We start from the raw sequence: 18,175 nt of genomic DNA on the forward strand, positions 1-18,175 counted from the left end.
ATTTAAATCAGCAAAGCATTAATCATTGGTATCAATTAAACTATTGGTATCAAAATTCCATTTTTAGAGTTTCGGTTATTATTGAGCCGGGTCGCTCCTTACTACAGTTCGTTACCACGAAAGTTTGAAAAAACTAATAATAAAACAATTTAAAATAATAATACATAAAAAAAAACTAAAAATAAAAAATAAATAAAAACAGTCTAAGCGACATCTTGCAACGACCATAGGCGATGGGGGAAAGCATCACTCACAAGGCGTATATAAACACGACCTTGATCAGACCACACTTGTTCATTACCGTATTTTTCACGTGCTAGGTTCAGAATGTCCTGTCTCTGCTTTGTTAAGTTTTCTGATACAAATATACCAGTGTGCTAGCTTCGACTTAAGCTCAAAAACTTTCCGGGCAATTTCTTTCGACCTGAATTTGACTAGGACCGGAGCTATGGCATCTTGACGAGTTGTAAAGCTGTTCAGTTTAAAGGTTCTCACTTCCACAATATCACCATCAGATACTCCAGATATTTCCATTTTATTGCAAATCACATCCCCGATTACAGACTTGAAGTGACTACTTGGAGGCTGTTTGGTAAACAGCCTGAAAAGAAGACTGTGTAGCCTTAAGTCCTTATCATACATATCTAGTTTCTGCTCTGCATTCTTAACTCTCTCAAGAAATATTTGATTTTCTTAGAAATTACAGCTCGTTGCTAAGGGCTAGGAATTTCGGTTCAAACTCAACAATCAATGTGCTGTTCTTTACCAACAATCTTTTTTATGCTGTTGTAACCGTTTCTCTAGATTCTGATGGGTCCTGCCGACATACTAATTTCCACAGTCACAGGGTATTTGATAGACCCCTCTTTGGCGAGTAACTGGGGTCTTGTTTTTACCGGAATTTAAGAAATTAATGATTTTAAAATTATTAATAAAAACTCCGTACAGATTATTTTTTGTGCAAATATTTTTTTAGTTTTATTGTGATTTTTGGGATATACGGAAGATAGACTATATTTGAGGGATTATCAGTAGCCTCACATTGTGAAATATTTTCTTCGGTTTTTACAAGAATGTCTTTTTATTCTACGGTTAATTATATTATTGACGAAAGGAATGGAGTATCCATTACTAAAAAGAATATCTCTGATAAAATTTATTTCTGCATTTATATACAAATCTGAGCAAATATTCAGGGCAAAAAACAAGAATTTAATGCCCAGTTTTCAAGGTTCTCGACATAAATATTTGCCAGTAGCCCGGATAAAGGTGCCCCCATGGGTAGCCCATTTTTTGGCTGATAAAAAGAATCGTGAAATTGAAAATACATAGAAAACCTATTACAAATTTTTACCAGAGTTATTAAAATTTCACAATCAATTCCCGTCGCTGAAAACTCGAATAAGTGGTGATTTTCTTCTATTTTGTTTTTTAATAATTCCTCAGAAATAGTCACATCTATATTTGTATACATGGAAACAATGTCAAAAATACTAACTATTGTTTTTTCTGAAATACTTGTGTTACTAAGTTTTCAACCAAATCTGCCAAATTACGAATATGGGAATTTTGGGAATACAATAAAGGTTTGAAAGCTGTGCAAAGCCATTTCCCAATATTGGTAGCGAGGGCTTTAGTACACGCTACGATAGGTCTTAAGGGAATACCCTGTTTGTGTATTTTTGGTAAATCGTAGAGTTTGGGACAGAAGCTACCACGGGGAAAAAAATTTATTGTATAATTGTGGGGTGATTTTGCCATTTTATTTTAGCTGCTTTAATTCATTTATAAAACTATTAACAAACTGATCAGTAGAGTCATGAGTTATTGTTTTATATGTAATTATGTCTTTTAAATGCGAAAGAATTTTGTTGTCATAGTCTGTCGTATTCATGACAACAAATGAATTGCCTTTGGGTAAATTTATAGCAAACAGTATTACTGGCTTTCGTTTAAAGTGAACATACCACTCGATGCCTTTTTTTATGCTCTTTACAAATATAACAATTGCTTCTACCGGAAATTCAGATTTAAACACTTTTTAAACCAAATTTAAACCAAAATTTCAATTAAAGCATTTGTTTTCGGTCATTTTTTTACAAAATAATAGGATATTTGAAATCGCAAATCTGTAATAGTTTAGAAACAAATTTAGGCTATATATTTGCACATCAGGGGGGTGGGGGTAAAGCATAGCATATATTAAATACGTAAACTAACCATTGCTGTATTTAATATAGTTAAATTTATAGCAAACAGTATAACTGGCGTTCGTAATAGCCAGCTTTCATATTTTCGACCAAAAACGCATGCTTTTATTTGAAATTCGATGTCAAGGAAGAAGAAAACGCCATAACATTGATAAAATTTATTTATCCAATTTAATTGTGGAAACTCACTGCTTGTGGATAATATAACATTCAAAAAATGGATTTATTATGAAACGGTAAGTTTGAGTCCAATGTTTTAAAGTCTGAGATCGATATTTTATGCCTTTTTTATACCCCATATTTAGGTTATTTTTAAGAGGTCAAAAAGTGCTTAAGTCTGAATTTCCGGTAGAAGCAATTATTATATTTGTAAAGAGCATAAAAAAAGGCATCGAGTGGTATATTCACTTTATACAAAAGCCAGTAATACTGTTTGCTATAAATTAACCTGCCTTTGTCTGTTTTAGTTATTATAATAGAAGGATCTTTTCGGAGATTAGATAGTATTTTTATGTCGTGCAAATTTTTGGTGTGGAAGGGGTGGGAGGCTTAACCTTTTTTTGGCTGTTATAAAGGGTATTTATAAGACCAGATTTAACTTCGTCAGGGTTTGGACAGATGAAAACAGATTTTTTTTTTAATACATTATTATTTTGAATTCTCACAATTTAATGTAAATTTAATTATATATACATATTTTCTCTCTCGTTCTCGTATTGTGCTGAAGACGGCCCTTGGACATAGGGCCGAAATATTCACAGAACTGATTTTCACTGTCCTGAAAAGATTTTCCCTTTGTTTCTACTTTTGTTTCCCTTTGTTTCCCTTTTTGTTTCTTTTCGTTCAAACTTTGTTTCCCTTTTTGTTTCTTTTTGTTCCAACCCTTTGTTTCCCTTTTTGTTTCTACTTTGTATTTGTTTGTTATGGAAAGGCAGTGTGGTCTTCGTCGCTATTTTTATCAAAAGTAATTTACAACAGTTTCCAAAAAACTCGTACCTGTTAGTGGGGCAGGCCCACGTCAGCAGTGGCAATCACCATTTGACAGGTGGCCCAGCGAAACGCAGGACCTGCTAATTGATTTCTTCACCGTATTCTAAAAAATATCCAAATATCCAAGCATCCAAAATACTCGTGCCAATAATCATACATCACTAATTATCAGAGCTAGCGAAATGCGACCGCACTGAATGAATGCTAGATACGAAATGCGACCGCACTGAATGAATGCTAGATGCGAACTGTATTGAACTGATGTAATGTCCTGCTACCTTACTGATTACAGTATCTGTTTTTTCCATCACTTTACAATCAATTGAATTCAACTATCCTAATTTGTTGGGTAGAATTCTAGTTTAGTGAGTTCTTGCTATCTTGGAAAGGGTTTAGGTCAGGAAAATGAAACTTTCAGGGATGAGTCTACAGGCTATTAAATAAAAAAAACAAGTCTTTTTAAATGAAAGTAAGGAGCTGCATTAAAACTTAAAATGAACTGAAATTACTCCGTACATGAAAGGGGCTTTCCCTCCTCAACGCCCCACTCTTTACGCTAAAGTCTGACTCTTTCTCTTAATTCTATTTTTAAAGCAGAAAGAAACTTTAGCGTAAAGAGCGGGGCGTTGAGGAGGAAAGCCCCTTTCATATACGCAGTAATTTCTGTTCGTTTTAAGTTTTATTGTTGCTCCTTACTTTCATTTAAAAAAACTTGTTTTTTTATTTAATTTCTGGGCGTTTTTGAATTAATTCATGTTTTGATCTTGGTTCTCCGCACATAAATAATTAAAACAAAATTTTTATGTTAATTAATTGCAATTAATCGGAAGATTTTGAGAAAAAAGGAGCGAGGGAGGAGGCCTAGTTGCCTTCCAAGTTTTTGATTACTTAAAAAAACAACTAGAACTTTTAATATTTTACAAACGTTTTCATTGGTAAAAAATATACGTAACTTACAAATTAACTTACGTAACGACCTTCTATATTCGTATGTTTTTATTGCGTATATGAGGGGGTTCAACCCTCGTCGACACCTCACTCTTTATACTAAAGCATATATTTTGTCCCAATATCTTAAGAAGGACCTCTGTCACAAAGGCCGTAGAATAAATAGTTGAGATTCCTAAAAACACTTCAGCGTAAAGAGTGAGGTATAACGAGGAGGTAAACCCCTCATATGCGTAATAATTGTTGTTCGTTTTAAGTTTTAATTCTGCTCCTTACTTTCAGTAGAAAAAAACTTTTCATATTTATTTTTATTTTTTTTTCAAATAATGCTAGAAAATGCTGCGCCTCCTTCATTGAAATTCTCTTCCCCCATGAGAAGTTTATCAATTGAAATATACTCCCACGTAACCCCCCCTCTATTCTCCCCCTAAACCAAAAAAAAATCCCCCTGAAAACGTCTGTACACTTCCCAGTAACCATTACTATATGTAAACACAGGTCAAAGTTTGCAAAAAATACGAAATTCCACATTTTTGTAGATAGAAGCTTGAAACTTCTAAAATAAGGTTCTCCAATACGCTAAATCTAATGGTGTGATTTTTGTTAAGATCGCATGGCTTGTAGGGGGTGTTTCTCCCTATTTTCTAAAATGAGGCAAATTTTCTCAGGCTCGTAAATTTTGATGGGTATAACTGATCTTGATGAAACTTATATATTTGAAATCAGCATCAAAATGCGATTCTTTAGATGTAACTATTGGTATCAAAATCACATTTTTAGAGTTTCGGTTACTATTGAGCCGGGTCGCTCCTTATTACAGTTTGTTACCACGAACTGTTTGAAAGTATGTCCCGGGAAGGTATTTTGGAATACCTAACTCCACCCTCTCTCCCTCTAGAGGGCCCTGACCTTTGATGACCTTTAAAAATATGTGTCTTATAAAAGTGAAACCCTGCAAAATAGACCTTCTGCTTAATTGAAGTACAACAGAATTGTTTTCAAATTCACAACTTTGCTCAATCCCAATTTATAAGGTTTTAAAGATATGCAAATACATTTCCTAAATTTTGAAGAAAAAAAAAACATTTTTATGGCTCAGAATTCAACTCAAATAACAGAAATTGCATTTTCAGAACTAAAGGCAGAGAAAAACTGGTAACTGAAAATTGAGGTAAAATGTTGTTTTGTCAAAATTTCAATAGGCCTGTCATGTAGGTGAATTTCAGGGCCCTCTAGAGGGGGAAAGAGTAGAGATGGGAACTTTAAAATATCTTCCCGGCATATACTTTAGGATATACCCATTCCCGAAAGTTTCATTTTCCTAACCTAACCCTTTTCTGAGATAGCAAGAAGTCACTAAACTAGAAATTTACCATTTGTTGTAAGTAAAATATAGTCCAATGCTCCCTACCAGGAATTCTAGTTCACAACCCTGTCCCTAGGGGAGTTTGTGGCACTAGTGTAGCTATACTGACAAAAAAAAGTTATTTTCTACCTTAAAGGTAGGGATTTGTGGTGCTAGTGTCGATATACTGCCAGGAACCTTAGTTTTTCGCTCTGACGCTAGGGTTCTGTAGAGCTAGTGTACCTATAATGTTGGCAATTTTACTTTCCAGCCCTACCGCTAGGGATCCTCAGTACTAATATCACTATATTAGGTAGTCTTGTGATTTTCTTATCACTGTTAACATTTCTCACGCCCTTCATCTTGTAAGTTAACATATGGGCTCCACTACCCTGAGAGGCCATCCTTTAAACTGGTTTTATGCCCCCAGGTAACGATTTTTAATGCAAAAGTCAACATTCCATTAATAGAACTCTTGAGGTATATTTTACCCAAAATTATTTGTAGCTAATTGAATGAGTCTATGAATTTTGTATTTACTTATTTTTTACGCATTACATTGGTGATCAGGAAAAATATCGTATTATTTTCTATTTTATTTTATTTCTTTATAGAAAATTATTTTTATTTTTGCCAAGCTTAGTCTTATCTAATTTAATCAGTGTGTGAGTTTCGTATTTTTTCGTATTACATTGCTTATGAAAAAGAATGTATTAATTCTTTTATTTTTGCTTGGTTTCTCAAGGGAAAAGCCGATTTTTGCTTTTCTCTTTTTGCTTTTTTAAGCTCGATTTTTGCTTTTTTTAAAGCCGATTTTTAACTTAATCTTAGCTAATTCACTGATCTTATGAGTTCTCCATATTTTACGTGTTACCTTGCTGAGGCTTTGGAAAACCCTCTTTATTTTTAGTTTTTTTTAGTTTTTTTTATCATATTTTTCTATTGGTCTTTTTACAAGGGCTTTTGTTTTCATGGTCAACCATGAGTATCCGGACCTCTTAAAACTTTTCGACTGAACATTTTGCTTTCTTATCTTTAACCATTTTTGAGGTCTAGGGTTTTTTCTAGGGATTGGAACCGACATACACTTCACTATGTCATAACCTTACTATTTTTTGGACCCTAATCTTTCTTGGATCATATTTTTGATGTGTTTTCTAAGCATGTATGCTAGAGCAATAATACCTTTTTTTATATTGCACGTTTATAATTACACTTTTATTATATTTTATTATATGTTGCACTTTTATATATTATACAAATATATTATTCGCACTTATTATATATTATATATTATATATTAATATATTATATTGCACTTTTATTATAACGTTTATTATATTGCACTTTTTTTTACAATTGTACGTTTTTTTATTGCATTTTAGTGTCTTGAATTTTACCAGGCACCTTATCTTTGCAGACGTCCCAACATTTGCCTGTTTTTTTTTTGGGGGGGGGGAATCTTCTGGAGGGTTGCACCGGCAAGGCTTTATTCATATATTTTTGGTGAGGAGGGTATTTTTTTAGAAGAGGAGGTAGCTCAAAAATAGAGGCAGTTCAAAAAGGTGCCTAAGAATTATCTTCAATGAGGGTAAAGTGCCTTACATTTCCCTTCATCGGAGAGCAAATCTAGTCACCCTTAAGGAAAGGAGAATACAAATTTCCATGCGTTTTGCCCACAATGCCTTGCATAACCCTCGTACTACTTCTCTTTTTCCTAGTAATAAAGTATTCCCCCGTAGTGCCCCCCCCCCCACATTTTGTTTCAAGAAAAATCCCCCTTATTGCCCCAATAAGAGTTTCCACTGAAAGATATTGAAGAACGTTCATCCCTCACATAGTTGAAATGTTAAATTAATAACCCGTCCCCCTTCTATTTCACTTTTGACCTTGTCTTCAGCACAATCCTGTCATTAATTTTAAATATTTTTATTTTAATAGTTAATTTGACTTGATTTTAAGTGTGTTTTTTTGTTATTTTACAGTATTTGACTTGGAATACAAATTCGGTAATTTTTCTTCTAGCCCGTGATTTTGTTTTATCCCCCAACCTTTCTGTTTTTGTTTTTGCTATTAATCGCATAAAGTTCATTTTATTTCTTGTGCTTGGACCTTTTTTCTTTTTCATTTGGGTTAGATTTTTTCTTGAACATTTTCATGTTTGATTTGTGTTTCTTCTACCTTTGTTCTGCTGCATTAGTTGTTTCTTTGTTTTGCTTTTTCTTTTTAGACCTATGAGGCGAATTCGGCTCTATTAGAGCTTGTGGTAGCCTTTTGAAAATAAATATTATCTTATCTTAGGTACCAAAAAACCTTTACGGAATGCAAAAAAAAATTGTTAACATGTTAAAAAAAATACATTGGAGTAGAAATATCTCATAGTTTTGAATTTCGGCTTAGGATCTTAACAGTTCTTGGATTTGAAGAAAAATGCCGAGTATTTTTACAACACTTTAAGATTTGATTGTGTTTACAAGGGTTTATGGTTAACCATGAATATCCAAACACCTTAAAACTTTTCGACTGAAGTTTTCCCTTTCTTACCATTAACCCTCCTTGAATTCCATGTTGTTGTTTTTTTCTTGAGATTAGCTCCAATACACACTTCATTAAGTCATACCTACATCCTTTGTTGGACCATACCCTTTCTTGAATTATACTTTTCGTGTATTTTCTAAGTGTGTATGCTAGAGCACCAGTACGTTTTTAGTGTTTTTCTATGGTACATTTTTTATTACGTCTTAGTGTCGTTAATTTTACTAGGCCCCAGGCCTTTTTGAAGGACACAAGCCTTGTCGAGTGCTTTGGAGGGGGGGGTGGCACAACAGAAGAGCCCTCAGATTCTTGGAGGTCCCAAACTTTACTGTAAACTAGGGATATACAAATATTCCAATGTTATCAATTTACACCAAACTTTATTATTAGATTTTTAAGAGAATTTTTGACCCTATATTTACCATAACTTTGTTTTGTTTATTAATTTTGAGCTAATATTTCGGTAAAGCTAGCTTAAGAGTGAAAGACACATTTCTTAAAACTACATTTTTAGTGTCAAGGTGAAATTAGTTAAGGGTGCGGGGATATACAAGGAGTAGGATTTGACTTATGAACTAGAGAAAGCCAGAATTTTCTATGTTATCAATTTACACCGAACTTCTTTAGTATTAGATTTTAAAATACTTTCTTTATGCTACGTCTACAATTTTTTTTCATATCGATTTTAAGTAATAATTTTTATAGTGTTAGTTTGAGTGAGAAGACTAATTTATTAAAACAAAATTGTTTGTCTCAGGGTGGCATGAACTAAGGGTGTGGGGATATACTAGGAGTAGGATTTTACTTATGAACCAGGAATATCGAAAACTTTTTATGTTATCAATTTACATAAAATAATCTAATTACTAGATTTTGTAAAAAAAAAAAAAAAAAAAAAAAAAAAAAAAAAAAAAAAAAAAAAAAAAAAAACTTGTGCTATGTTTACAATAATTAGTTTTTTATATTAATCTTTGATTTAACAGTTATACAAGCAGTAGGATTCTGCTTATGAACTTGGGATATTGAAAACTTTCTATGTTATTAATTTGCACGAAACTTATTTATTATTAAGCTAGCTTAATAATAAAGAAGTGTTTAAGTGTTTACAATAAATTTGCTTTTCATGACAATTTTCAGTTAATATTTTGATAAAACAAGCTTATGGGAAAGAGACATATTTCTGAAAACCATATTTTTAGAATCAGGGGTGTTCAAATTACTCCATGTTATCAATTTACATAGTATTACTTGATTTTATAACAATTTTTTATACTATGTTTACAATAAATTTTTTCCACATAAATTTTGAGAGGATAATGTTGAGGAAAAGAATATTGGCTGAAATAGACATAAATATATTCAAGGAACAAGGAAGGTCACACAAAAAGTGGTTCGTTATGTCAGAAGAGGAACAGTAATATCAAACTAAGAGACATAAAGAAGAGGGATTTCTTTACAGAGACATGTGAAAATATACCAGAAAAGACAGTGATAAAACACACTATAAATTTGTGGATGAAACTTCAAAGATAAAATTTTATATTCCAGGATTTAAGAATGATTATTGTGTTAATTATGGACTAAGAGAAGAGAAAAGATGTCCAGTCAAGAGATAATATAAGAAATTATTGTATGGAAGGGGTTCTTAAAATCTAAAATCATTCTGGAAGAGCACCAACATATCATTTTGCAACAAATCTCATTACTGATATAGTTGATACAGTTTGTATCATAATTATATGATAAATTTGTTTTTGCATCTTAATTTTGTCTCAATCCTTCGATAAAGCTAGAGCAAGGATAATACTTGGGATTCCTCTAAAGGGATAGATTGGGATCTTCAACATGTACTAGAAAATCCATATTATTAAATTTTTTTTTATTTGGTTATTTTTGAATGACGTACACCTTTGATGAGCCTAGGGTGATACGACTAGGGATTGTTTGAGTATTTTTCCATGCTCTTATCTAGACATTTTCACATGTTTAAGGAAAATACATAATAATCAAAATATTAAAAAAAAAAAATAATTATACTAGATTGTTTAAAAACCAAAATTCTAAATACATAAATTTTGAAAACCAGAATTCTAGTCACTAAAATATTAAAATCAAAATCCTATATAGCAAAATGTTAAATAACTTAAATTCATAAAAGTAAATTTTAAAAAAGCGAAATTCTGGTCATTAAAACATCAAAAACCGAAATTCCACATATTAAAACAATAATACAAAAATTAAGTTTTATTACAATAAAACATAAAAAATAAAACAAATATTTCTTTTAAACGGTTGTTTTAACCCTTTACATCCTCACCCACTGCAGTGGGGTCGCTGTTGGTCTGGACGAGTTTAAACTAATAATAAATAAGTTTTGTGTAAATTGATAACAAGCAAAGTTTTGAATATCCCAAGTTCTTAAGTAAAATCCTACTCCTTGTATATTCCCACACCCTTAACTCATGTCTTCCTGACACCTAAACGTGGTTTTACGAAATAAAGTTGTTTTTTCCCTTAAGCTGGCTATATCGAAAAATTTACTGAAAATTGATATGAAATCGAAATTAATTGTAAACATAACGTACGAATATTCTTATGGAATCTTATAATAAAGAAGTTGAATATAAATTGATAACATGAAAATATTTGAATATCCTTATTTCAAAGCAAAGATTGGAACCTCCGGGAAGGTCAGGGCCCTCTCAGAGCGCTCCTTCCGAAGCACCCGACAAAGGCTTGGACCTCCAAGAAAGCTGAGGCCCTGGTAAAATTCATGACGCTACTACGTAACAAAACGTACAATAAAGAAACACTGGAAAATATTCATGCTCTAGCATAGGCTACACGCTTAGAAAGTAAATTAGAAATATAATCCAAGAAAGAACAGGGTCCAAAAACAGGTAAAGAAATGACCTGATGAATCTCTAGGGAAAAGCTTGGACCTCAAGAAGGGTTACAGGTAAAAGATGCAAAAGTTCAGCCGAAAGGGGTTCGGATACTCATGGTGAAAGATAAACGCTTGAAAAAAGATCAAATCCTAACATATTGTAAAAATACAAATTTTCAAAGTCCCAGCAATGTAATACGTAAAAAATAGTGAATTCATATAACTATTGAATTAGCTATGATTGAACTTGGCAAAATGGGCTTTTTCCTTAAGAAATCAAGCAGAATAGAAAATAATAGGATATTTTTGCTGACCACCAATATATTATGTAAAAAGACAGAGAATTTATATACTAATTAAATTAACTAGTACTAATCTATTTAAAATGTACGTCACGAGTTCTTTAATGAAATGCCGCTTTGTTTCCATTAGAAATCATTGCGCACGGCTTAAAAGCAGGTTCAAAGATTGCCACTCAGGTTAATGGAACACATATGTTTACATACGAAACATACGGTGGTCCTAGTGACAATGAATCTATAAAAATATCTAGTATAGCAATACGGAGTTCCAATACTCTGAGTTCCTAGCGATAAGGCTGGGGACTAAAATTCCTGACAGTGTAGCTACACCATCGCTACAAACCCTTAGCATCAGGGTGGGAAACTAAAATTTCTGACAGTACATCGACACTAGCATCATGAATTCCTACGGGGAAGGTGGGGAACTAAAATTTTTGTCAGTATAACTACACTAGCGCCACGAACTCCCATAGTGGTAGGGTTGGGAACTAAAATTCCTGGTAGGGACCATTATGCCATATTCTACATTTGTAATAACATTTTCATGTGGTTATTTACAGCAAGTTAGTTTGTCTGTTTCTATATTATCCTCATGGTGCCCATTAAGGGGGGATGGGGGAGACAGCTCCCATGCCATTTGCATTTAAAATTTTTAAAGCAAAAATCGTGTTTTTGTTAGGATTTACGGATATTCACCAGATGTGAATTATTTTTCATAGCCCCCCCCCCCCTATACAATTCAGCTTATGGGCACCCATGCTTAAGCTTAGAGCCATATTATCCTACTAAACAATGCAAGGTTCAGGGGTATAGGTGTTTTGTTTGTTCAGCATAATGGCTAAAATTACTGAAATGAAGGGGTAATATTTTTGTCTATATATATATATATATATATATATATATATATATATATATATATATATATATATATATATGTAAGTATAAATATATATACATACATACATATATATATATATATATATATATATATATATATATATATATATATAAATTATATATATATATATATATATATATATATATATATATATATATATATATATATATATATATATATATATATATATATATATATATATATATATATATATATATATATATATATATATATATATATATATATATATATGTAAAAGTTCGTCGTTTTTCAAAAAAACTTAGCTGGAGACTTTTTAGTGAAGAGTTGCTCAATAATAAATTGTTTTCCACAAACTAAAGGGGTGATATGAAAATCTAGAGGCAAATAGGCAAAATTGATGAGCAGCTTTGGCATGGATTTGGCGAATTACAGTTGCATCTTTAAATTTATTTTATTAGTCATTACAAATGTAACGATCTGTTTTCAACTTTTCAAAGAGTTGAATTTTAAACATCTCCAGACGTTGACTCAACCTTAAGGTTTCTAGTTGCGCGTATTCACTATTCACATCATCACTCAAATGAGTTTAATTTTTTTTTTTTTTTCAGAATAGATATTAATGCTTTATTATATGTTTTTAAGATTTAAGTAATCTTACATTTAAGTTTAATGCATTTTAAGGAGGAAAATAATTTTGGGAATCATCTCGAATTCCTCAAGAGACGTAGGGGTTCGTGGGAACGTAGTGGTTCAGTACGTAGTGGGAACGTATGCAGTGGGGACTTAGTATTTCATGAATCAACTTGATGAAAATCTCTCTTTGTGACGCTATATTTGTAAATTTAGCATGAAGATATCGAGGAATCTTGGAGATTATTGAAAGCTCAAATACAATTTTCCTTGGCCTATTCTAAAAATTGCGTTTCACAATTAAATTCAGTCTTACGTCTCTAGTTACCCTACTATATGCATATCAAAATTGTCTTAACTCGTGATATCTCTCTCATGGATGTATGCAAAAGCAAGGAACCTCATCCTTTATACAATTAAATTTAAAAAAAACAATTTTTTTAAATGAAAGTAAGGAGCAACATTAAAACTTAAAACGAACAGAAATTACTCCGTATATGAAAGGGGCTTTTCCTCCTCAACGCCTCGCTCTTTACACTAAAGTTTGACTCTTTCTCTTAACTCTATTTTTAAAACAGTAAGAAACTTTAGCGTAAAGAACGGGGCGTTGAGGAGGAAAAGTCCCTTTCATATACGGAGTAATTTCTGTTTCGAGTTTCGGTTTTAGAGTTTTGGTTACTATTGAGCCGAGTCGCTCCATACTACAGTTCGTTACCACGAACTGTTTGATTTGTTTTGTTAATAAGCCGTTCCTTAATTTGAATTTACTTTATATTGTTACATAACTATTGTTTTTTACTTCAACGCACGGTTATGTCATCAGCCCGTAAATATTGACGGTTTCTCCTCTGTGATAATTTTACTTATTATTTTAGTCATTATAATGATATTTAGATCAAACAGTTCAGCAAACTGTAAGTAAGAAGCGATGCGGCTCAATAGTAACCAAAACTCTAAAAAACGTAGTCTTGAAAAAAAACATCAAAAAATCAAATTTTGATGGCTATTAAAAAATGTAAAATTCATTAAATATAATGGTACCCATCAAAAGTTACGAGCCTGAGAAAGTTTGCCCAATTTTTTAAAAAGAAGGAAAACCGATCCATAACATCAAGTAATCTTAATCAAAATAACTTCGTCGTCTTCAGCATATCAAAGAACCTTACTGTAGAGGTTTCAAGCTCCTATATACAAAAATGAGGATTTTTAATTATTTTTTTTTGTCAGAAAAAATATTACGGATACGGGTTTATCAGTTGTGTTTTGTTGTTGTTTTTCTCAGGGGTGATCGCATTGAACCAGTGATTGTTGAAGATTAGGATAGGGGTTATTTTTTACGAAGGGTTTGTGTACTACTTTTCATGTTTTTTTTAGGGTAAAGCTCCTCTCGGCCATGTAGGTCCGAGCCTGCATGTCCAAGAAGGGGTGGGACCTTACTCAAAGGGAAGTCTCCGTACATTATATTACTACACTAGTTTAGCATTTCCATTTTAACACGGTATCAATCAGATCTTCATATTATGTCAAGCGTCTTCTAACTTAGATCGTTGTATATCAAAGGTTTAAGGTTTGTAGGGCTAGATTAGTTCCCTTTTTATCCACCGCATTTCATTTTACTATGTTTGTAAACGACTATCTAATTGGGAAAAAATCCCTTTTTTATACTGGCATGTCCAAAGAATTTACTTATCATTTTATTTTTAAGGCAAAATTAAGGTGGAAAGGCCACGCAAGGTATTTCGCCGTCTCTTCGTGGCTGCACAAGCCTTAATCGATCATCTGGCAAGAGTCAAGGGGATTGACATAAAGAAAGAAGTTCTTTTACCACGGTTGGAGCCTGAAGCAGTGGACTTTCTAGAAAAGCTTATAGATGAAGATTATAAAAGGCTCTGGCATTCCCTGGGGGATGTCTGGCAATTTCCTATGTAGGTATCTTGCCTTGCATTTGGATGTGAGTAACGCCTTCTAAGTGTTCCATCTAGTCTAATTCTAAATAAATGGTGATGTGCACGCAGGATATAAAATTTACCAATTCTCAAAGCCATAAGGACTCTTAAAGGATTCAGAGAGTCGATTCTTGAACATATTTACTGTTTTAATTTGAAAAATGTGATATTAATTTCTTGCAGTTGAGGACAAGTTTTGATGACAGAAAAGTATAGGGACAGCTTCCCCTATTCGTGATTGTGTTGATGGATAAACTGTTGTCTTTATATATACATACATTCTATATAAAGTATTCTATATTTTTGTGTCTATATTAATACTTCAAATAGAAATTATTTTATATCTTTGTATTCAAATATTTGTTTCAGGTCTAAAAATACCAACAGCACTCTATAAATTTGTATTTGTATTTTTACTAAAAGATTAAGATGAATCTATATCATTGCATTCAAATATTTGTGTTAGGTCTATAAATACCAACAGCACTCTATATCTTCGTTTCTATATTTTTACTTAATTATATAGATTAATCTATATGTTTTTATTCAAATATTTGTGTTAGGTCTAAAAAGACCAACAGTATTCTATATCTTTGTGTCTATATTAATACTTAAAATGTAGATTATTCTATATCTTTGTATTCAAATGTTTGTGTCAGGTCTAAAAATACCAACAGCACTCTATATCTTTTTATCTGTATTTTTACTTAAAATATAGATTATTCTATATCTTTGTATTCAAATATTTGTGTCAAGTCTAAAAATACCAACAGCATTCTATATCTTTGTATTTGTATTTTTACTTAAAGATTAAGATGATTCAAATATTTGTGTTAGGTCTATAAATACCAACAGCACTCTATATCTTCGTTTCTATATTTTTACTTAATTATATAGATTATTCCATATATTTTTATTCAAATATTTGTGTTAGGTCTAAAAAGACCAACAGTATTCTATATCTTTGTGTCTATATTAATACTTAAAATGTAGATTATTCTATATCTTTGTATTCAAATGTTTGTTTCAGGTCTAAAAATACCAACAGCACTCTATATCTTTGTATCTGTATTTTTACTTAAATAATAAGATTACTCAAAATCATTGCATTCAAATATTCGTGTTAGGTCTATAAATACCAACAGCACTCTATATCTTCGTTTCAATATTTTTACTTAAAGATATAGATTATTGTATGTATTTTTAAATATATATTCTATATATATATATTCTATATATTTTTATATCTATATTCTATATATTTTAAGTATTAATATAGACACAAAGATATAGAATACTGTTCGTCTTTTTAGACCTAACTCGACAAATATTTTAATCGATGCGTTTCTTCGTTTCTAAACATTGTATAATAGTAAAGAGTTACTTACCATTTATATTTGTCTATTTGAATCATTTTAATGAAGTTGTATATCTTGCAAAATGTTAAAAATATACCTCACTACCCATGAACAATATTTTATTTTTGTTAGTGTTATCCTTGTCTTAGTGGCATTGTACCACAATAGTATTATTTTTACTATAAATTATATTCAATTTCTTTTTTACATAGTTATCTTAGAATCAGAGAGAGTAAAAGTCTATATTAGATTAGAAAAAAGGGTGTCAAAAAGAATAGAAAATAACTGAAAACACTTTGTTTGTCCTAAAAAATCCAACAAAACAATCATGAATAGGGGAAGCTGTCCCTGTACTTTTCTGTCATCAAAACTTGTACTCAACTGCAAGAAATTAATATCACATTTTTCAAATTAAAACAGTAAATATGTTCAAGAATCGACTCTCTGAACCCTTTAAGAGTCCTTATGGCTTTGAGAATTGGTAAATTTTATATCCTGCGTGCACATCACCATTTATTTAGAATTAGACTAGATGGAACACCTAGAAGGCGTTATTCACATCCAAATGCAAGGCAAGATAAGATACCTACATAGGAAATTCCCAGACATCCCCCAGGGAATGCCAAAGCCTTTTATCATCTTCATCTATAAGCTTTTCTAGAAAGTCCACTGCTTCAGGCTCCAACCGTGGTAAAAGAACTTCTTTCTTTATGTCAATCCCCGTGACTCTTGCCAGATGATCGATTAAGGCTTGTGCAGCCACGAAGAGACGGCGAACTACCTTGCGTGGCCTTTCCACCTTTAATTTTGCCTTAAAAATAAAATAATAAGTAAATTCTTGGGACATGCTTGTATAAAAAAGGGATTTTTTCCGAATTAGATAGTCATTTACAAACATAGTAAAATGAAATGTAGTGGATAAAAGGGGAACTAATCCAGACCTAGAAACCTTAAACCTTTGATATACAACGATCTAAGTTAGAAGACGCTTGACATAATATGAAGATCTGATTGATACCGTGTAAAAATGGAAATGCTAAACTAGCGTAGTAATATAATGTACGGAGACTTCCCTCTGAGTAAGGCCCCACCCCTTCTTGGACATGCACGCACGGACCTACATGTCCGAGAGGAGCTTTACCTTAAAAAACCCATGAAAAGTAGTACACAAACCCTTCGTAAAAAATGACCCCTATCCTAATCTTCAACGATCACTGGTTCAATGCGATCACCCCTGAGAAAAACAACAACAAAACACAACTGATAAACCCGTATCCGTAATCTTTTTTCTGACAGAAAAATAATTAAAAATCCTCATTTTTGTACATAGGAGCTTGAAACCTCTACAGTAAGGTTCTTTGATATGCTGAAGACAACGATGTTATTTTCATTAAGATTACTTGATGTTATGGATCTGTTTTCTTTCTTTTTAAAAAATTGGGCAAATTTTCTCAGGCTCGTAACTTTTGATGGGTACCATTATATTTAATGAATTTTACATTTTTTGAATAGCCATCAAAATTTGATTCTTTTGATGTTTTTTCTTCAAGACTAAGTTTCTTAGAGTTTGGGTTACTATTGAGCCGCATCGCTTCTTACTTACAGTTTGCTGAACTGTTTGATCTAAACATCATTATAATGACTAAAATAATAAGTAAAATGATCACAGAGGAGAAACCGTCAATATTTACGGGCTGATGACATAATCGTGCAGTTGAAGTAAAAAAAAAGATAGTTATGTTACAATATAAAGTAAATTCAAATTAAGGAACGGCTTATTAACAAAACTAATCAAACAGTTCGTGGTAACGAACTGTAGTAAGGAGCGACTCGGCTCAATAGTAACCAAAACTCTAAAAAATGGAATTTTGATACCAATAGTCACATCATAAGAATTGCATTTTAATGCTGATTTTGAATATATAAGTTTAATCTTTATTAATTTTGAGCTAATATTTCGGTAAAGCTAGCTTAAGAGTGAAAGACACATGTCTTAAAACTACATTTTTAGTGTCAAGGTGAAATTAGTTAAGGGTACGGGGATATACAAGGAGTAGGATTTGATTTATGAACTAGGTAAAGCCAGAATTTTCTATGTTATCAATTTACACCGAACTTCTTTAGTATTAGATTTTAAAATAATA

The 18,175-nt window shown here is 31.8% G+C and overlaps 1 protein-coding gene across 5 annotated transcripts in view; it reads left to right on the forward strand.

Annotated features, from left to right (window-relative positions):
• LOC136038473 (uncharacterized) overlaps nucleotides 1–18,175 on the forward strand; it is a 181,881-nt gene that overhangs the window by 135,637 nt on the left and 28,069 nt on the right. The window contains exon 13 of one of the 5 annotated variants that reach the window (XM_065721541.1): nucleotides 14,433–14,922. The exons of the other annotated variants lie outside the window; for them this stretch is intronic. Within the exon in view, the coding sequence (XP_065577613.1) occupies nucleotides 14,433–14,498 (66 nt within the window). The 3' untranslated portion in view covers nucleotides 14,499–14,922. Of the gene's footprint in view, nucleotides 1–14,432; nucleotides 14,923–18,175 lie in introns of those variants that run through there. 5 annotated transcript variants of the gene reach the window in all.

The sequence above is a fragment of the Artemia franciscana genome, chromosome 18, assembly GCF_032884065.1.
Source record: "Artemia franciscana chromosome 18, ASM3288406v1, whole genome shotgun sequence".
NCBI lineage: Eukaryota > Metazoa > Arthropoda > Branchiopoda > Anostraca > Artemiidae > Artemia > Artemia franciscana.